At 43.7% G+C, this 21,798-nt stretch overlaps 1 protein-coding gene across 1 annotated transcript in view; it reads left to right on the top strand.

Moving 5' to 3' along the window:
* The first annotated feature begins 2,355 nt into the window (after window positions 1-2,355).
* LOC311225307 (abl interactor 2-like) overlaps window positions 2,356-21,798 on the top strand; it is a 108,253-nt gene continuing 88,810 nt past the window's right edge. Inside the window, exon 1 of the mRNA XM_084310532.1 lies at window positions 2,356-2,475. Coding sequence (XP_084166658.1) covers window positions 2,359-2,475 — 117 coding nt within the window. The 5' untranslated portion in view covers window positions 2,356-2,358. The remainder of the gene's footprint in view (window positions 2,476-21,798) is intronic.

Here is a 21,798-nt window from a genome sequence, read left to right as displayed (position 1 = left end):
TGATGACATTTATGGCATAGGGACATATAGGTATTTAGTACTGATACATTTGTGACTTAAACGGTATTCAAATATACAGTACTGTTACCCCTAGATCCTGACAGAGTATATACATATGATGGGGAGGGGACTGTACATTAGGAGGGGGTGGGTGGGTGGGAGAGAAATATACATACGGCGGGGAGGGAATATATAGCCTACATGCAGTGGGGAGGAGACTGTCTATTAGGAGGTGGTGGGGGTTTTGGGCATTTACGGTGGCCAGTTTCGAATTGCAGCCTCCCGTAGGTGCTCTTTAAGAGTGGTTTTGAATGTGGGTAGGGATTCACACTCCTTTACAGTGTTACTAATTACTAATATGAAATAAAAATAAAGTAACAACCAAATAGTTACACATGCCCTAGGGTAGGTGTAAATCATACAATGACAGAATGGAAAAACAGATTTATTTTTTATTAATTGAATGCCATTTTGCAACACATTAGCCTAATCCAGTAGAGACCCACCTAATTTATTGATATGCCATTTCAACATCGATCTCGCTTAATGGCCAAATGGCTCAGCCAGAAAGCTAATGCGCACAGTACCTACCCACGATGATGGAACTCCATATCTTTGATAGTTGATTATCCACTTTACGTCCAAATTAGTAGTAAGTTGTGGTGTAATCGGTTTTAGTAGCTAATTTAATTACAAACTAAGTGGTAGTTAGGCTACTACTGTCGACTTTACACCCTATTATAGAGCAGTGTGATTCTCCTTTTCACACCAAGGGCCTTCAAATTGATACATAATTGGCCAAGGACCCACATTTATAAGATCTTGTCCCAGGGACCCCTATCTGTGAGAAGAGAGGAGAGAGCAGAATAGTCGTTCTCTCTACATTCTCTCACTAACTTATAGTGGAACACATTGTGAAATTAAACTATTACTCATTTTGCTGGGGAACCCCCTGGAACCCCCTCAAGGACCCCCTGGGAGTCCCTGGACCTCACTATGAGAACCACTGTTATATAACTTACATAACTGGTGCAAAACCCAGAACCCCAGGTTGGAAGAGGTCTCATAATAATAACCCAATGCTCATGGCTTCTGTGAGGTAGAGTTAGAAACCCTAGCACCTTGAGATGAAGAGGAGTTGGAATTGGATGAGAGAGAGAGGAGGAGGAGGAGGAGAGACTGAAAGAGCCCCCCCACCCATCCCCTCTGTGTTCTGTTCCTGTAGTGTGTGTGTGTGTGTGTGTGTGTGTGTGTGTGTGTGTGTGTGTGTGTGTGTGTGTGTGTGTGTGTGTGTGTGTGTGTGTGTGTGTGTGTGTGTGTGTGTGTGTGTGTGTGTGTGTGTGTGTGTGTGTGTGTGTGTGTGTGTGTGTGTGTGTGTGTGTGTGTGTGTGTGTGTGTGTGTGTGTGTGTGTGTGTGTGTGTGTGTGTGTGTGTGTGTGTGTGTGTGTGTGTGTGTGTGTGTGTGTGTGTGTGTGTGTGTGTGTGTGTGTGTGTGTGTGTGTGTGTGTGTGTGTGTGTGTGTGTGTGTGTGTGTGTGTGTGTGTGTGTGTGTGTGTGTGTGTGTGTGTGTGTGTGTGTGTGTGTGTGTGTGTGTGTGTGTGTGTGTGTGTGTGTGTGTGTGTGTGTGTGTGTGTGTGTGTGTGTGTGTGTGTGTGTGTGTGTGTGTGTGTGTGTGTGTGTGTGTGTGTGTGTGTGTGTGTGTGTGTGTGTGTGTGTGTGTGTGTGTGTGTGTGTGTGTGTGTGTGTGTGTGTGTGTGTGTGTGTGTGTGTGTGTGTGTGTGTGTGTGTGTGTGTGTGTGTGTGTGTGTGTGTGTGTGTGTGTGTGTGTGTGTGTGTGTGTGTGTGTGTGTGTGTGTGTGTGTGTGTGTGTGTGTGTGTGTGTGTGTGTGTGTGTGTGTGTGTGTGTGTGTGTGTGTGTGTGTGTGTGTGTGTGTGTGTGTGTGTGTGTGTGTGTGTGTGTGTGTGTGTGTGTGTGTGTGTGTGTGTGTGTGTGTGTGTGTGTGTGTGTGTGTGTGTGTGTGTGTGTGTGTGTGTGTGTGTGTGTGTGTGTGTGTGTGTGTGTGTGTGTGTGTGTGTGTGTGTGTGTGTGTGTGTGTGTGTGTGTGTGTGTGTGTGTGTGTGTGTGTGTGTGTGTGTGTGTGTGTGTGTGTGTGTGTGTGTGTGTGTGTGTGTGTGTGTGTGTGTGTGTGTGTGTGTGTGTGTGTGTGTGTGTGTGTGTGTGTGTGTGTGTGTGTGTGTGTGTGTGTGTGTGTGTGTGTGTGTGTGTGTGTGTGTGTGTGTGTGTGTGTGTGTATGTGGGGATGGTATTCCTGCCATCAGTGTGCCGTTATTTCCCTGCCAGGCTAAAACCATGTAAAGATGGCGGAGTTACAGATGCTTCTGGAGGAAGAGATTCCTGCGGGTCGGAGAGCTTTACTGGACAGTTTCACCAACCTAGACAAAGTCGCGGACTACTGCGAGAGCAACTATGTCCAGGTTGGTAACAACACCCGCTAATCAGTGAACGTGTAAAGATAGATGTGGCGTTTTGGTTTGGCTCCGTAGAGAGTGTGGGATGATGAGCAAACGCATGGATGGCTAGTCGTCGGCTAATGTTGGCCGATACAGTTCTCCTTTATTAATCATTTTCATGCTCTTAAAACACCAGAGGCGGTTTGAGTTAAAGCAGTAAAGCTGAAATGCATAGATATAGAAGGATAACTAATCAATTGCAGACATACTGGTAGTGGTACGCGTTTTGCAGAATCGGTGGTAATTATGCTTCAGAAGGCAGACAGCCAAAAAGTCCTATCAAAACAGAGTTGAGAAAATGAGGACCGTGTGTTAATTTGTATTTTAAACCATTAGTTCTAATGAAAACTGATTTAAGATGAAATTATGTCTATATTGTATCTATTGAGCTCTAAAACGACAGTGTTGTCAACAAGGGGCGTTGAGTTCATCAGCTGCTGGTGTTTTGCCAGCTGTCATTGCTGTAGTATTGACTCTTGCGGTAACGTTTGTAGTAAAGTGGATTTATGAATGAATGGTGCGTGAGATGCGTCCACGTTGTCGGGCCATTGTTTGAAGCAGTATTGTGATCTGATCTATTTAGCTAACTATATTCAAACAGCTAGGCTAATAATCTTCATAGCCAGTTACATTTCTTGATATTTTATATATTCATTACCGCCATCTATTCTGCTGTACCTATTGTATTGTTGTATTGTATTCTGAGATAGCCCACCACCATCACCATCACCATCACCATCACCATCATCACCTTCTGTTCCAGGATGATGTCTGATAGCCTACTGTATAGCTCTGTACTGGGATTGTGTTATTTGGCTATAGACCAGGGATGATGAGTGTGTGTGAGAGAGAGAGAGAGAGAGAGAGAGCGAGAGAGCTTGTATTTGCAATTTTGTGTTTCTGTTTTACTCTGATTGATTGATTGAACATTTTATTAACAGATTGCAGAATGGGTATAATACAGTACGGCTCAATACACACAATTGTTTAAGGGGATGCAGACCAGAAAAATACTTTTGTCTTGTTTACAGCAGGGTCCCCCATTTTAAATTCATCATAACATAATATGACATACAGGTAGACGGCTGTTACATCCAGACTTTTATGACATGTACCAGAGTACAAAAAGAGTCTAAAAAGAGAGTATATATGGGGGAAGAAACTGTACATTGGAGGAGGTGTGTGTGTGGGGGGGGAGGGGTAGGTAGGTGGGGCTCTCTTCTCTCTTTCTCTCGCTCTCTCTTTCTCTCGCTCTCTCTTTCTCTTTCTCTCGCTCTCTGTTTCTCTCGCTCTCTGTTTCTCTCGCTCTCTCTTTCTCTTTCTCTCGCTCTCTGTTTCTCTCGCTCTCTGTTTCTCTCTCTCTCTCTCTCTCTCTCTCTCTCTCTCTCTCTCTCACTCTCTCGCTCTCTGTTTCTCTCTCGCTCTCTGTTTCTCTCTCTCTCTCTCTCTCTCTCTCTGTTTCTCTCTGTTTCTCTCGCTCTCTCTCTCTCTCCTCTCTCTCTCTCTCTCTCTCTCTCTCTCTCTCTCTGTTTCTCTCTCTCTCTCTCTCTCTCTCTCTCTCTCTCTCTCTCTCTCTCTCTCTCTCTCCCCCCTGCCCACACGCAAGCTGTTTTGACCAACTGTGCTCCTCCCTAACCGGCCTCACATTCTGAACATGCACCTCCTTCACTCCGAGAGACTCCGTAGTCTCTGAGGGAGAGAGATAAAGTGTGATTTCATTTTAATAAGCATACCCTGGTCCTAACCCCCCCCCTCCACACACACACACACACAGACACACACACACACAGACACACACACGCACATATTATGAGAAAAAATTATGGATGGACATAATGCCAGAGAGAGAGAGGCAGTGTTGAGACTTATCTGCATTAGCTATGTTAGGCCTGGCTGGGGCTATGGTCTAACAGGGTATGGTTGGCTTTGTGTCTCTCCATTGCATTTCTTGTCAATTCTCTGGTTGCTAAACAACCTTTAAAAATCCACACCTCCAACTGTGGTACACAAGCTAAACCATGATGACACAACAGTCCCCGGCTCTGGCCAGGCTGTGAGAGGTGGTTGTCTCAGCCGCAGGGTCCAGCCAGGTTTGGATAATGGAGACGCTCACTGTGAGCGCCAGACAGGCCACAGCATGGCTAAACCCTGGCTAGTGGAGACAAGGCACTTTAGATTTGTTTTTATATAATTGTCAGATTTTTCAGATATAAAGTCAGATTTGTAGTGGTTCAGACTGATATTATGGCCCGCCACAAATAAAATCAATGTAGGCCTATAGGAAACACTGCAGACAGATATGCACGAGTCTGGCTCACCAAGATTAGGCTGACTATTTATTGTAACGTTTGGGGTTTTTCTCTCCATCTCGGAGCAAAAGCCCTGGCGTTGCCCTTTGGTAATTACCTGTCTTTCTGCACTGATTGCGCTAATTGGTACAGTAGTTAACTTGGCTTTATATGTTCTTCCTGGTTACTACTCAGGTCGTCAGTCGATCACTGAACCCTTGCCGTAAGTAGTTCTATGCAGTCTTATCGCTCCTTGCCACGGAGGATAAGCTGTTCATTTCCATGTCTCTTTGACTGTCATGTCAAATCCGTTCTTTGGAACAAGTGCATTCGCTATGTCTCTTAGTTGTCGTGTCGCTTAGACTATGAGCCGTGATCTGTGACTGAAAGTATTGTTTACGTGTTTATATGCAGAATCGTCGTTTGACGAGATCCTATCTAACGTGTTTTGGAGACCTGGTTGTATTCCCTTTATTTTTCTCGTATTGTTTACTTTGTGAATTGTGAAGTGGACATGTGTTTTGGAGATGGCCATTTTTCCCCGTCAGATTCATTCTCTGCTCTCAGATGAACAGCTCATTGTTTTGAAAATCAACACCTGCCTATGGTCTTGTCTGTACTACACGGCACCTGGGTCCAGCACACCTGCCAGACCGTAACAGACTATGAGGATGTCACAGACGGACAGACCATAGCCCCTTTTAGCTGTGACTGACCAGCAGCTCTATAATTCGCTCTGTCCAAAAAGGTGTCCCCACCCTCAAGCAGCCACAGTTTTTGCCCTTGGAGTGAAGACTTGGGCAATATTGAAATTCCCCTACTGACTATATTGGTTAAAAAAAAAAGATGAAGATATAATTATATATATAAAGTGGGCCATGATGAACATAATATAGCACTGTAAATTAACACTTGACCACATTGTCTGTGGTCACTTCAGTGCATAGAACTATTCCCGACTGCCTTTTTCTCAGTTGGTGATTGTTCCGTTGGAATATAGACTCCGTTGTTTGCGCCTTATGGAGTTGTTTGTGCCTATGGGTTATGGGTTATCATATTTCATGTTCCACAGTTTGGAGAGCTAGGAAGCTACTGTAGGGGAGCTTCATCTGAGGGACTCAGAGTTTAGCGTAAAAGTGAAATGACAAGTAAACACAGCTCTAGCCTAAAGCTAAGATCGATTTTCTCGTTCTTGAACATAACGCAATGTATGGATTCAACGTTATGTACTCGACATACTGCCCTCATACACACAGTCTCACCACTGTTGACTGTCACGTTAGGCGTACTTGCCTTCTTTTGCTAACTAGAGCTGAGATCATTCTAAAGTTTTCTCCACTAAGTTAGGCTACACGCGGTAATGTTACATACAGGCTCAGAATGTAGGCTCACATAATGTTACCTTTTGTACAACGATGCGTGAGGCAAGAGAGAGAGAGGGAAAGCAAGGGCACAAGATTCACAGCAGGTTTTGCATAATTTAATATCGTTCTGTTATCAGGGACACATGAGGGACACATTATTGTGGCCACGCACAATACGTAAACAATAATATTGTCCTACCATGCAAGCCTAATGTGAATGGACGTGTTGATGTATAATTGTGTATGTGGTTGCAGGTATTGCTGTTACTGGCCAATTTCCAATCTCCCCTTCCTCTCAAAAACCCTGGAATGTCTCATTGCCACACAACTTGAACCTGCACTCCAGTAACCTATTTCAATCCCTCCAGTCTGGCTTTTGACCTATGACCCTAGATGCAGTTGAATCGCCACATTCGAATCGATGCATTTAGTTTAATCGATGCATCGTTACACACCCCTACTTAATTGTCATTCTTGCTATGTCTTTGCATAACTTGAAAGGCTGTGTCTGAGCCGTTGTCTTGTCTGTATGCTTGTCTGGTTTTCTGTTAATGTTTTGTGTGTTTCTAAGAGAAAACAATAAACATATTTGTAAAAAAAAAATATTAGATTCTGGCTCCTCACGGAAGCATGTCAGAAGTGTCCTTGAGCGACCCCTAACTGCTCCCCATGAGCAGGTTGGCACCTTGCATGGTTGACTCCGTCATCGGTGTGTGAATTTGAGGCGTAAGTTGTAGCACTTTGGATAAAAGCGCTATATAAATGCAAGACAGAGATTGGTAACTATGTTCACTGTTTTTGGTCCTGTGTGAAGCTTCGGAGTATGTAACTCATTGTCACTGTAAATGAGGGAAACCTCAGTGCCTCGCCACCAGTATGACTTAACTCATTGAGCGCCAATCACGAGTATAGTCGGGTTAACTCGCCATCGCTTGAGCGCCAATCACGAGTATAGATGGGTTTTAATCGTTATTTCTATCCAATAATTTCATCCATCCAACCTGATGTTATCGTTGGGAATGGGTCTGAGCTCGCAAAAGGGCAAATACCGCCGCCTATCGTCTCCCGGCCGGTCTAAACAACATTGCATGCGTGCACGATGAAGGACTAATGATGATCTAGCGTTGATTTCAGGAAGATTCGATAATCAGCCGAAAAATGACAACGTGTTTTGTGTATTCCACTAGTAAAGGGCTATTATCGCGTCTTTCTCTGGAATTACTAGAAATCACAAACTATACTCGTATTCAAAACGGAAATGTACAGATGAAAAAACTATCCGTTTTGTACATGTTGACTGCAAGCAACTCATTGATAATCAATGAGTGTATTAGACCCATAGCCATAATTTAAGATATATTTTAAGCACTCGCAAATCTCCCACCCCTCCCATTGATTAAAGCGGTGGCGCTCTACCGCCCTCTGGCGCACTTAAGCGGTGGCGTCCAATGAGTTAAGGTTTGAAATAAAATTTAAATGGCAACAGTGCATGTGTTTATTTATTACATTATTAAATGTGCATGCATCTTAGTAATGTGGACATAGGCCTAAAATAATGCTTCTTTGCATATTGAGTGGGGAAGCGAGATCCGATCACAAGATAAAGAAACACTTTCTAATGCCATGTGTGAACAGTAGAGTTGCTGCAGTGATTAGGGTAGCTAGCCACGGTGATGTGGTATTTCCTGTGACTAATAAACTCATGACAACAGCGGTATTACAAAAAAACGCTTATTTTGATCGTTAATGTTATGCAGCTACATTAATCCGCTGCATCTGTAATGTACTCTGTGGATGCCTTAAAGGGGAACTCCAACATTTTGGGAAATTAGCTTATTTAACATCTTCCCTGGAGTTAGACAAGAAGATACATACCTTTTTTGTCTCTGTGCGTGCATTTTAGCTTTGGGAATAGACGCTCCGTTAGCATAGCTTAGCTTCATCACTGGAAGTGAGTAGGGGCCGGAGCCTTACAGTGCCTTACAGTGTATTGCAAGGTCTGACATTGACCAAACTTGATATGCATGACCTTGGTGGGCTCTAGGTCAACTCCTGAAAAGGGGGTCAATGTCAGACCTTGCAATCAAAAGTTAGGGGGCGCACTGAAATTATGGCAAGGGTTATTAGCCCCCTAACTTTTGATTGCAAAGTCTGACATTGACCCCCTTTTCAGGAGTTGACCTAGTTGCCCACCAAGGTCATGCATATCAAGTTTGGTCAATGTCAGACCTTGCAATACACTGTAAGGCACTGTAAGGCTCCTGTCCTGCCTCACTTCCAGTGATGAAGCTAAGCTATGCTAACGGAGCGTCTATTCCCAAAGCTAAAATGCACGCACAGAGACAAAAAAGGTATGTATCTTCTTGTCTAACTCCAGGGAAGATGTTAAATAAGCAAATTTCCCAAAATGTTGGAGTTCCCCTTTAAGATAGTCCTTCTAGTCAATGCTGATCACAAAGCATCATTGTTGGGCAAGACCAGTGTGTATAGAAGATAAGATGTTCCTCTGATCCCCTTGGGGGAAATCCAGGGGTCATAGCAGCACACAGAGGGAGGGGAGGTACAGGCAGGGTAATAGAAATGACAATAAAAACATGATGAGAATAAGAAATTTAAGTATAAAATATATATAAAAAGATGAAGGTCTGGTCAACTGGACAAAAGAGACATGTATAATCCTAAGCCAACCAACTAAGTCTACTCTACAATGTGCAATACTCCATACTGAGTAGTGATGCACCGATGTGAAAATTGTGGCCGATACCGATAACCGATATTAATATTGCTGTTCTGGCCGATACCGATATTTACCGATGTCGATATCTCTGTATAGAAAACACTTTTTTATGATAATCAAATAAAGAGCTATTTTCCAAAACGCATAATTTTTTAACTTTTGTAACTTATTTTCAGAAATGACAGATTTTTGAAACTATTTAAGGCCAAAACATGTAAAAAGAAAAAAAAAGATTAAATTTTTTTTTTTTAATTTTAATATCGGATATCGGCCCCATCTTGATATCGGACCGATACCGATGTGTAAAAAAACGGCCATATCGGCCGATATTATATCGGCGGCCGATATATCGTGCATCACTAATACTGAGTCTTAGTGTACACTGGTGTAAACAGATTAAGCAAATTATCAATACTTTTAAATCAATAAGATCTAAAGTGCTAGTAAATGATTGAGTGATGTGTCAGTCCTTGTGTGAGGTGCACCAGAGTCCACGCAGGGTTCAGTAGTTAAGAGTCTTAACGGTTCGAACAGTTCTCAAGTCCTCCAGCCGTTAGTTCTCCAGCCGTCGGCGCCAGTCCATGCCCACAGTTGGGGAGCCTGACTGGCTACTGTTCTCCTCATATTAGCTAGCTCCTCATCCGGCAGTGCAGTTGGTAGAATCCTCATTAACTGATTACTTTGACTTGGAGTTGGAGTAGATGGTTATTTGATGTCAGCACTGGTGCCAACACGTCTTGTTGTTGTTAGTTCAAGAGACAAGGCAGTAACATAGAGCCCAGAATAAAATCTGGACTAACGCTCTGTGTAAAAAAAAAGAAACCCCGGGAGCCCCAGAGAGTGGTCCAGGTGCTAGCCTAGCTTAGGACTGGAAGCAGTGGGGATCAGCTAGCTCCATCAAAAGTGTAGAAAGACCTTTTGTCTGACTAATGGTTCATCCCAGTAATAATAACCGCTCTCAGATATTTGTTATTCTGATGCTGAGCACAGATGGCTGCCTGATGTTTAAATGTTCCCCTGTGTCTTTCAGCCATCTGTCTGTCTCTCTCTCTCTCTCCATCTATCTGTCTGTCTCTCTCTCTCTCTCCATCTCTCTGTCTGTCTCTCTCTCTCTCTCCATCTCTCCCCAGAATTGCACCATCGTCTCCTCCCAACTTACCCCCTCATTTATAGAAACCCTCCTTCCTTTCTTCTTTCATTTCTTGTCCTCCCCAATGTCCTCTAGCTCCCTCTCTCTCCTTCCCCCCCTCCCTCTATCCTCCTCCCTCTCCCTCCTTCAGTCAGTGTTAAATATTTAGACGGTAGGGGTTTAGTTGTATGTTAACATCTGGTTATGCAACATGTGGGGTGAGAGCAGATTTTCAGGTTCCGTTGTTTCATCCTGTACATCTGGACACATCTCTTTCTCTCCCCTTTATCTATATATCTCTCTCTCTCAGAGCTCAGGCAGCTCCTAGTGGTCAACAGTGTCAGACTGTGGTTGTACTGGGCAGCTCCTATCGGTCAACAGTGTCAGACTGTGGTTGTACTGGGCAGCTCCTAGTGGTGGTCAACAGTGTCAGACTGTGGTTGTACTGGACAGCTCCTAGTGGTCAACAGTGTCAGACTGTGGTTGTACTGGGCAGCTCCTAGTGGTCAACAGTGTCAGACTGTGGTTGTACTGGGCAGCTCCTAGTGGTCAACAGTGTCAGACTGGTTGTACTGGGCAGCTCCTAGTGGTCAACTGTGGTTGTACTGGGCAGCTCCTAGTGGTCAACAGTGTCAGACTGTGGTTATACTGGGCAGCTCCTAGTGGTCAACAGTGTCAGACTGTGGTTGTACTGGGCAGCTCCTAGTGGCCAACAGTGTCAGACTGTGGTTGTACTGGGCAGCTCCTAGTGGTCAACAGTGTCAGACTGTGGTTGTACTGGGCAGCTCCTAGTGGTCAACAGTGTCAGACTGTGGTTGTACTGGATTTGCACAACTCTGCATGCAGAGTCTCAATTTGGTGTTTGTCCCATTTTGTGAAATCTTGGTTTGCAAGTGGGCCCCAGACCTCGCAACCATACAGGGAAATGGGTTCTATGATGGAGTCTAATATTTTGAGCCAGATTTGAATTGGAATGTCTAGCTTGATGTTTCTTTTGATGGCATAAAAAGCCCTTCTTGCTTTGTCTCTCAGGTCGTTCACAGCTTGGTTGAAGTTCCCTGTAGCGCTGATGTTTAGGCCGAGATAAGTGTAGTTTTTTGTGTGTTCTAGGGCAGTTGTGTCTAGGAGGAATTTGTGTTGTAGGCTGGGTCTTTTTTGGAATATCATAACTTTAGATTTGGTTAGATTTACCGTCAGTGAGGGCGGCCGGGTAGCGCAGCGGACTAAGCGTCTACCACCACAGAGCCAGTGGGATCGAATCCGGCTGTGGTGCCTCCGGCTTGGCCGACCGTCCATACTAACACAATTGGCAGTGTTAGTGGGTGGGAAGCCGGTGGGTCCGGGTCGTTGTAAACAGCGACTCCTACAGTTCGGTCGGGGTGCCTGCACAGCAAGGGAAGGATCTGGGAGAGGTAGTGTGATCTTCCACACGTTACACTCTCCCAGTGAGTCCACGCTGCCAGGTGAAAAGAAGCGGTGGGCTGGCTACACATGTGTCGGAGGAAGCGTGTGATAGTCTCCGCCCTCCCAGACCGACGGTAGGGGGTAGAGTGCGAAAACGGCCAGGAGGGGGATTGGGAATTGGCATAACGACTAATATTGGGATGGGAGAAAAACGGAAAAAGAAGGGGGGAAAAGATAATTAAAAAAAATAAAAGATTTACCGTCAGTGCCCATGTCTGGGAGAATTTGTGCAGAAGATCAAGGTGCTGCCAGAGCCCTTCTTTTGTTGGAGACAGCAGCACCAGATCATCTGCAAACAGTAGGCATTTTATTTCTGTCTGCTAGGGGGATGCCAGGTGCTGCAATTTGTTCCAATGTTTTTGCCAGTTCATTGATGTATATGTTGAAGAGGGTTGGACTCAAACTGCACCCCTGTCTAACCCCACGGCTTTGAGGAAAGAAGTCTGTGTGTTTTTCCTCAATCCTCACAGCACATGTGTTGTTGGTGTACATTGACTTTATGAGGTTGTAGGTTTTCCCTCCAATGCCACTTTCTAATAGCTTGTACAGCAGACCCTCGTGCCAAATTTAGTCAAATGCTTTTTGGAAGTCAACGAAACAGGAGTATAATTCGCTTTTGTTTTTATTTATTTGGTTGTCGATTAGGGTGCTGAGGGTGAGAACGTGGTCTGTTGTATGGTGATTTGGTAGGAAGCCAATATGTGATTTGCTCAGGGCATTGTTGTTTGTGAGGAAATGTATGAGTCTGTGGTTGACGATCATACAGAGGATTTTTCCAAGGTTGCTGTTGACACAGATCCCACGGTAATTGCTCTTTCTCTCTCTCTCTCTCTCTCTCTCTCTCTCTCTCTCTCTCTCTCTCTCTCTCTCTCTCTCTCTCTCTCTCTCTCTCTCTCTCTCTCTCTCTCTCTCTCTCTCTCTCTCTCTCTATCAAAGCAGTATTCAAATACTGTGTAGAACATTTGATGGGTGAATTCAGAAGTGGCCGCCCCTCAATTAAGAAATGTAATTATTTACGTTGTTAGAGTATTCGTATTATTCACTCCGAGACTGCGGAGAGTATTGGAAACCTGTGGAATGATATTCAGGCCAGCTCTACCAGTAGGCTGTCACATATTTAATAACAAGAGGAATATCAGCCCATAGATATAAAACATAATGTATCATAATCATCAATTGGACATTCTGGAAAGTCAGCATCTATGGGGCACCGGTCGAGAGAGTGAACAATTTCAAGTCCACATGGACCACACACATAGACAGTGTAGTGAAGAAGGCACAGCAGTGCTTCTACTTTCTTAAGTGTCTAAGGAAGTTCAAAGTGAGTCAGAAGATCTTAAAGAACTTCTACTCATGCTCAATTGAGAGCATCCCGATTCCTGACTGATAACATCACCTCCTGGTTTGGGAATAGCACCGCACACAACTGCAGCAGACTGCAGAGAGAGTGGCTTGATCTGCCGAATGCACAATTAAAGGTGGGCTTCCCACTCTCCAGGACATCTACACCAGGCGTTGCAGGGCCAAGGCTAAGAGAATAGTCAAAGACTCTACATTTGCCTCTTTGCACTGCTGTGGTCAGGCAAGCGCTACCGGAGTTTCATGGCCAGCACAGAGAGACTCAAAAGGATCTTCTATCCCCAGGCCATCAGGATGCTCAATGACTCTATGTAACACTCACTCACCCATTCTACATTCATTGCACAATGCACACGCATCCACATGCACACACTCACTTTAGACACGTTAAACACTTTTTAACACTACACCATATTTTATATATTTATTACTAAAATATTTGCACTACATCTCTACCTCATTAGCATGTTTGCATTTTCTTAGCATTTTGTTTTACTACATACTTTAGTTTTGTATATTTTGTCTAGCATTTGGTCTTTATTCTTTTTACCTTTTTTACTGTATGAAGCACAATCTCAGGAGGCTCATACAGGACCAAGCATTTCACTGTAATGTACATGTACCTTATATGTGCCAAATAAAACAACTTGAAACTTGAATGGGACCATATGGCAGCCATCTTATCTGATCAGTTAGTTCTAAACTTGCTGTAATTGGAACCAATGATGAAAGTGGTACGTCGTCTTTATAATCCTTGTATTATTCTTCCAGTACACCAATAATGTCTGAGTAAAAATGCTTTCAAACATGAAGATAATATCATTAAAACCTTTATAATTGGGCATTTATATTGTAGACAAAGACTTTATTTTAGCAAGTTTGCCTGAACTTAACACTTTCAGAGCCCTTGCTTAACCTTGATTTACCGGTTGAATTCCCACCATCCACTTCGATGTTAGCGGTAAAAACGCCTAATCTATGTTTTAAATTATGGCTATGTGTCTAATCTGCCCGTCGCAAAATACACAGTATATCATTTTTAATCTGACTTTACAAAAAAAACTAAAAATGGTTATGATCAGGGCTGAAGTTGAATAAAATATTTATGGAAAAGAAATTGGGAAATTATTTCAACATATAATCTTTTTATGGCGTTTTTCAATTTAGTCCCCTAATATGGTAAGAGTATAACACTTTAGTTTTCAGACTCAAGGGTTAAATTATTTATTTGTTTCTTGGCAGATTTAACATTGGGCTTTTGACAGGGGAGATGATGCATTGCATGCAACGTTAGCTAGCTAACATCCATGTTTATTTTTATCACTGACTAACCTGCTGGTCCCTTGATTTTGGTGCAAGAAAACATTTGATAAATGTTGCCAGATTTAGCAGCATCTCCTGTAAGGGCCTTTCTTTTTCTTTGTTTTCTCCCTCTCTGCTCCACCCTTTCTCTTTCTTCCACTGTCCATCTTGACATCAACGTTAATTGACTTTCCCTCTCCGATCTCTCCCGAGTCCCTCACTACCTGGCTCACTGGCTATTATTCTGCAGAGTGCCATCTGCCATTCCATTCGCCGTCTCCGCTGTCAATCAGTTGTATCACCTGGTCCCGCCTCCACCAATTACATGCGGCAGCACCGCTCCATGTGTGTGTGTGTGATCCGCGAGAGGGAGAGAGTCAGAGAGATAGTTCTCCAACTCTGTCGCAGACAGTGAAATCCTGGTTGTTCCCCACCCACATAGGTTATCCACATAGGTTATCTAACTATTGCGCCGCCGCAACTAGAAACACTGGCCTGGTGAAAATAATAATAATAATAATTAAAAAAAGAAAAAAATATTAAAAAAAAAAAAAATCTGTGCAGGCCAGGCCACCGGGAAAACTCCCGGTGCTCCCGATGGCCAGTCCGGGCCTGCCTGTTACCTATCCACTTTGTGCCTCGTGGCACATTTACATTACATTTTACATTTAGTCATTTAGCTGACGCTTTTATCCAAAGCGACTTACAAGTTCTGTACGACAAGCCATCAGGAAGGGCACAACTCTATCAGCTGAGCAACAATGTTCATCAAAGTGTTGAGTGCTACAGTGTAGGTTAGTTTATTAGGACAAGTGCATGACAGTACGGTTAGTTAGGGTTAGATTTTTTTTTTTTTTTTTTTAATTCAGATAATGGTTGAAGAAGTGCGTCTTTAGTCGACGGCGAAAGATTGGACGTGATTCGGCTGTCCTAACTGGGGTGGGTAGTTCATTCCACCATTGTGGGGCAAGGACTGAGAATAGGCGACTTCTCTTTGATGACCCTCCCGGAGCTTGGATAGGAGTAGGTCTGAGGCGGCCAGAAGATGCAGAGCGTAGGGGTCTTGAGGGTGTGTCACATAAGGCCTTCACAAGAGCACTTCCACCTTTCCCAGTCAGTTGCAATAGTCCACACTTCAGCCGCTGATTTCCACCCTGCCTCATTTCTTTCTTTCTTTCTTTCTCAGCTGTACGCCTTGCTTTGGTCTTCCTTTTCTTCTTTTTCCCTCTGTGTCTGTATAGTCACTGTTACGTATTACTTTCACACGGTGGAGGGATACTTACTGTCTGTGGTGCATATTCACATTGTGGTAGTAGTGTGTTGTCACTAATTGGTGGTTTGATTGACACACTGTTTTCTTTCTGTTGTCATTTTGTTTGTGTTTAAAATGGCCGCTTTCTAATTGATCACAGGTGTGGTGACGAGGCACCACGCCCTACAAATGCAGTGCAGAGTGCAGGGAGCAGTTGTCGTCTCCCACTTCACAAGAGATCTCGGCTCTCCAGAGTCTCACCTGCTCACTGCTTGACTTGTTTATTTTTGGCTTGTTGTCCTTTTTGCCTTTTGAGCTTTACTTTATAATTATATCCTGAACTAGGGAGTCTGGAGCACCCAGCTCCCCATCTTTTTGTTCTCTAAATAAGTTGCTGTGCGAATAAATAGTTATTTTTGATAACTCCTGTCCTGTGTCCACCACTTTGCATTCAAGGCCTACACGAGCCATATTTTAGGCTTGAATGTAACAGTCACTATAGTGTCTTCATGGGTTGTTTTCCTGCAGCTTCTTCTGTTTCACTTGCAATGTTCTCCATCGATATCCATCTAAAATTTAAGCAGCCCCACAGAGGTTTATTGTAAAATGCGGCTTGCATCTGGCCTACGCGGTGGGTCTTTTCGGGACACCGAGCCTGAAAATGTTTCTTTTTACCTGGGAATCGATACCGGTACCCAACGGTACCTTTTTTTCTGTACTTTACTCTCCCTCTCTGAATTCTAAACTTCACAACACACAATCTAAAACCCCTTACCTCCCTCTCCCAAACCGATCTTGTATCTCAATGGGACTTCCTGGTTAAAAAAAAAAATTAAATAAAGAAATTGCCAATATATTTTTTTGCGATTTGATAATTGCATCATTCCAAATCGCGATTTCGATTTAAAATCGATTAATCGTGCAGCCCTAACCGGGAGTGGGAAGCGAACACGGGACGCGTGAATACTTTGGGCAACCAACATGCCCTTCCGCGTTTCTCTGATTGGCCAGCGATCGGCCAGCCCTCTACGCTCGTTTTCCCCCTACGCCGGTAACGCGCGCATGCGTATTTCGTACTTGTCTCCCGAGGCGGCGGCCGCTGGTGTACAGCTGAGAGCTCCAGCATAGCTATGTCCGCGAGCTAGGCGCAAGCCAGAGTAAAACACAGTTTTCAATCAATCAATCAATCAATCAATCAATAATAACATTAACGAGACTCTCGTTGTGTCTATTCTGCTAACGCTACCTCTCATTGCTTTAACGTTACCTAGGCTCTTGTGTCTATCTGCTAACGTTAACGTTAGCATTAGGCTAACAAGCTGTAACGGCACCAGTCTCGCGTCTATCTGCTAACGTTAGCATTAGGTAATAACCGGTTTAAAATGGATGGTGATTACCTCACGTTGTGTCTATTCTACTAGCATTAACCATTAGTTACTAGTACAAACAATCAATAGCGAGTTATATTGATCGCGCTATGTACGATAGCCATGCTAAAACGCTAGCACAACATTAGCACCTAACCTAGCAACAAGCTTAACAAGTCGGCGATCTTTTTGTGAGACTAAACTCTCCGCTCGGTGGCAAATTGTGTTGATGTCGGTTTTGTTTCATCAATAAATGAGGCAGAATACACAGTGACTGTATCCTTTTTTGTTTATTGCACTTGTTCCTGCTGCAAATGAAATCCTATGCGAGACATTAAAGATGGCGGCTTTCTGTTTTTGTGGAGAGCCTCCAACGAGTGACTCGTCTCTCTTCTGACCAATCGGTGGTCTGCAGTGTTTCACGTGATTTTTCTGGCGTAGAGCGCTGGTATTCACGAAGGCGAGCGCTGGCCAACGCTGGCCAATCAGAGAAATGCCGAAGGACATGTTGGTTGCCCAAAGTATTCACGCACCCGGGACGGCCGCTTCGCGACGCAGCGCGATACATGGTGTGCTACTAGAGTGCCCCGTGTTTGCTTTTATACGACTCTTCATCTCTGTCCTCCTCTGTATACTTCTTCTGTAGCTGCTTCTTGACTCTTTCTGAGCGTGTTTCCTCATTTTACTTTTCCGCCAAGCCAACTGAAGAATCCATTGTGATCGCCGGCCCGAAAAACACGGGGATTATGTATTTACAGTACCCAACGCTGAATCAATAAACGCGATCGATATTTGGAATGGCGATCAGGAATTGGAATAATATTTTTGGATAACATCTGATCTGAGGTAAGGAATTTATTTTACCAGTCTTAGGATAATCAGAGCTTTTTCACAGATATATCAACGTGTCCCATGTGTTTATGTGTCTGTGTGTGCTCGCTGATCAGGAAATGAGAGAATCGATATTTCAGTCCGCTTCTATAGCGTGTATAAGTACACATATACTATCGATAATCTAGCGTTTATTTGAAAACGATTCATAAATAGGCCGAAAAATGACAACGTTTTTGTGTATGCCAGAATATTCCAGTAAATGCTGATTATCACGGAATCTTTATATTTTCCTTAAACGAGGGCTTTTCAAAATGCTATAAAACGGAAATGAAGCGATAAAAAAATAAATAAAAAGCCGTTTCGACAATGTTGACTGCAAACAAGTCATTGATAAGCGACGGGCAGATTAGACACATAGCCATAATTTAAGACAGAGATTATGCGTTCACAACGCTATCATTGAAGTGGGTGCCGGCATTCAACCACGTTTTACCATGTTAACCAGTGGCACTGGAAGTGTTAATAATCGATATTGATCGATAATAAAGAAAATATCATCTTTTTTTATTATAAATATTTCTTTTTGTGACCTGCAACAGGGCAGTTTTAAAACCAGAGACAGTGGACATACTTGTCTTTCTTGCCTGCAACTTAAAGTAATGGCTTTGCTTGTCCAAATGACAATACTGACCAAATTGAGATTTATTTTTCTCTTGTCCATTTTTGTTTGCTTGTTTCTAATTTAAAATACAGTTTGAAACCGTCTGTACACAGTAGGCTATGTGTGCTAGCAGAGTTAGTCTCCAGTCACGAGTCACGGTGCACATGTGCGGTGGTTTGTCCACCAAAAAAGCGCCAAAAGATAGAAAATTCAACTCCCCTGGAGCCACAGCCAGCAGAGAAGCTTGTTTACTTTTGCTTTCAAACCATCTGCAGCCTGAGAACTGGAGTGTGAGGGGCTGTAACACTAAAGATGGCGGCAACAACAAAGAATTGCTGCAAAATAAACAGATGTTGTTAAAAAAAAATTGAAAAAAAAGATTTCTTTTATACTTATAACAATATCGATAATTATCGATATCGAGTGATATGATAACATTATCATATCGTTATCGTGATATAATTTTTGGCCATATTGCCCAGCCCTAGTTTCTCGTTTTACAAGTACCACTTTTCCTTGTCCTGTCCAGTAGGCTTGCCACGATAGCCGGTGATACCAGTGTTACTAGGTGTTTAGACTTTAGCCTGGGCTATCTCCCTCTTAGTACTATTTGCACCGCGCTCGTGTCTGGTGATGAAGGCTCCCTGTTTAGCCTGAATTGCTCTTTTCATGTGAGCTGTGAGCCATGGCTTGCTGTTTGGATAGCACTTCTTAACTCATTGACCTCATGCATTGAACGCCAAAAAACGAGTATACTCGTTTTATGTTTTTATTTTTAATTATGATACTAGACAGTCCCGTTGACCTTCTGTATGGATTTTGTAAAATTGTGATGACGATCAAATCCCGATAGGTGGCAGTCTCGCCTACCTTTTGAGTAAATTTGAGAGGGGGGGGACGGCAGGCTCGGCAGCAGCTCTTTGTCTATCTGGCGGATCAAATATTATATGTCCAGTCTATTCGCCCGGTATATTCGCGCTGAGCCTTTGTACACAAGACGAGAACTACTGGACATTGGTTCACATGTCGGATTACTGGATATTTCCATATTTTACGATGGACCGAACGACATCGTCAGACCTCCGGGGCACACGGGATCTGTTTATAACGGATCCCCGGACAAAGAGGCCTCGTACGTGGCGAGGGATCTAAAGCAGAGGCGGGCCGCAGGGCTGGCGAGCGACTGAGGCTAGATCTGGCGCCGCCCTTCCAAGCCTCCTTCTTGCAAATTCACTGGCGCACAACATGCACGAGGTACGTTTATGGATTACAAATACATGGCGGGGTCTTATCAAACTCAAAAGCTCACCGCCGGGCCAAGACAGACGGGCGCATGATTCACAAAAGACGCAATATCTCACTTTCTAGAAAAATTTGCATCCATTTTGGAGAAATTGCCACTATTTTGGCTGGAAACGGAAGTTTGTAGAAACAAACGGTTTGTTCCCTGTTGGGAGTATAAATATAAGCATGTCAAATGAGCAATAGTATGTCTCCATAGCTATAATATGGAATATACGATGGGTCTACAAACATTGTTAAAACGGTCTGAAACGCTGGCGCCAGATATTAAAGATGGGAAAAACAGCGTGGCAGTCAATGAGTCAACAGTCTCTGTGTATTAGCATATTCTCACAATATTAGACAGCCAGGTCAGGAGGCAGCTCTCCAAGATTAGTGTGAATAAGGCCAGAGGACCGGACAACATCAATCCCAGGGTGCTCAAAGCATGTGCGGGGCAGATGGCGGTGCTCTGGAAGACCTCCTGCATTGTCCTGGTACCCAAGAAGGGACGACCCAGCACCCTCAACGACTACAGGCTGACGTCACGCATCATGAAGACGTTCGTGAGGCTGGTCCTGCAACACCTCAAGCCCCTGGTGCGTGACTCCCTCGACCCCCTGGAGGACGATCATCTATATGCTCCACAGGGATTACACGCACCTGGAGAAGCCGCGCAGCTCGGTGAGGATTATGTTCTTCGACTTCTCCAGTGCCTTCAACACTATCCAGCCTTCACTGCTAGCGGAGAAGCTCTCCGCGATGCAGCTGGAGCACGGCTTGGTGCCCTGGACTACCTCACTGACAGACTGCAGTACGTCAGACTACAGGACAGTCAGTCTGATGTACTGGTAAGCAACACCAGCGCCCCCCCAAGGAACTGTGCTGTCACCCTTCCTTTTCACCCTCTATACCTCAGACTTCTGCCATAACTCAAGCGGGTGCCACCTGCAGAAGTTCTCCGACGACTCGTCCATCGTAAGCTACATCACGCTACCACGCCGACTCCCGGGGCTCTAGCTCCGTCAATCATTTGGTGATCTTGAAAATTATTGGACAGGGTTGTAGCCAACGAGAGTGGCTTTCCAATGATACCCGAGGTGGGGATCTAGGTGAAAAGTCACGAGCAAAAACAGGAAGAGAAAAAAACGCTGAATGCATTAGAGTCAATGAGAAAACTGAAATCGGCAGAGCTTTTTTTTCTCCCAGTTTACCAAAATCGCTCCTAATCACTAATTTCTGAATGGATTTTTATGAAATCTGGACATGTACTACACAAGACTTCAGGCTATAGACTCAGCTTGTTTTTTGGAAATACTATATTTGGATATTTCAACTACTACTGAAAAACATAACACGTTTTTCTACAACTCAAGTTCAGACCTATGTTACTCTTATTTCATTAGCACTAAAAGTGACCTTTCTTTATTGTATTGGAAACTTCAGAATGTTATCTTTCAAAAGAAACCAGGCTTATGCATGTGCTATAAGTATAAAGTATAGTGTATTTTGGTTTGCAAAAAAAGTATATAGTCCTCAAAAATGAAAACAAAAATGGCCACTTTTTGGGGCGCCTGTTAAAAAACTTCAGTGCCAGCCATTACCCTTATCCTTGTAGCTATGTCCCAGGTTTCCATAGCCTACTTTCACTGTGCGTTACTATGTTTGGAGAGCTATATCTATATTATAGCTATGGAGACAATACTATGGTCATTTGACAGTCACTTTCTTCCGTCGAACATGCAAAAAAGAGATAATTCTTTCATGTATATTCCCGTGGTGAATATTGTATAGTTTAGGAGTGATCCAGGCTAATTCCTGAAAAGCTGAGTTATAGGGCGCTACGTGAATTCTGCTATAAGCGTTGGCGTTTCTTGCCTGGACACGCTACTATTTTTTTATGCTTTGATAGCCAGTAACGGCATTCGTTTTGAACACCACACACGCTGATCAGCTGGATCGATATGAAATCATTGTAGGATCAAGGTGAAATTGACGTCAGATAGTCCTTACCTTTGATCGGGGTTATTCTCCAAAAAGAATATTCCAATTGTCTGATCGATTTGTGATTTCCAGTATTGATGTCCATCTGATCCCGGACATAATTTGGCACAATTTATGGATTGAGTGTTCTAGATGCGTTTCGAAGTGGTCGGATAAAGCGATGTACTTGGCTCTGTCTAAATTCAGCGCACGGAGGGAATTAAATGTAACACCCTGTGTGAAAAAAGGATTCAAAGGGTGGGCGA

This window comes from Notolepis coatsorum, assembly GCF_963971535.1.
Source record: "Notolepis coatsorum genome assembly, chromosome: 3".
Taxonomy (NCBI): domain Eukaryota; kingdom Metazoa; phylum Chordata; class Actinopteri; order Aulopiformes; family Paralepididae; genus Notolepis; species Notolepis coatsorum.
This window is presented reverse-complemented; position numbering and strand designations above follow the sequence as displayed.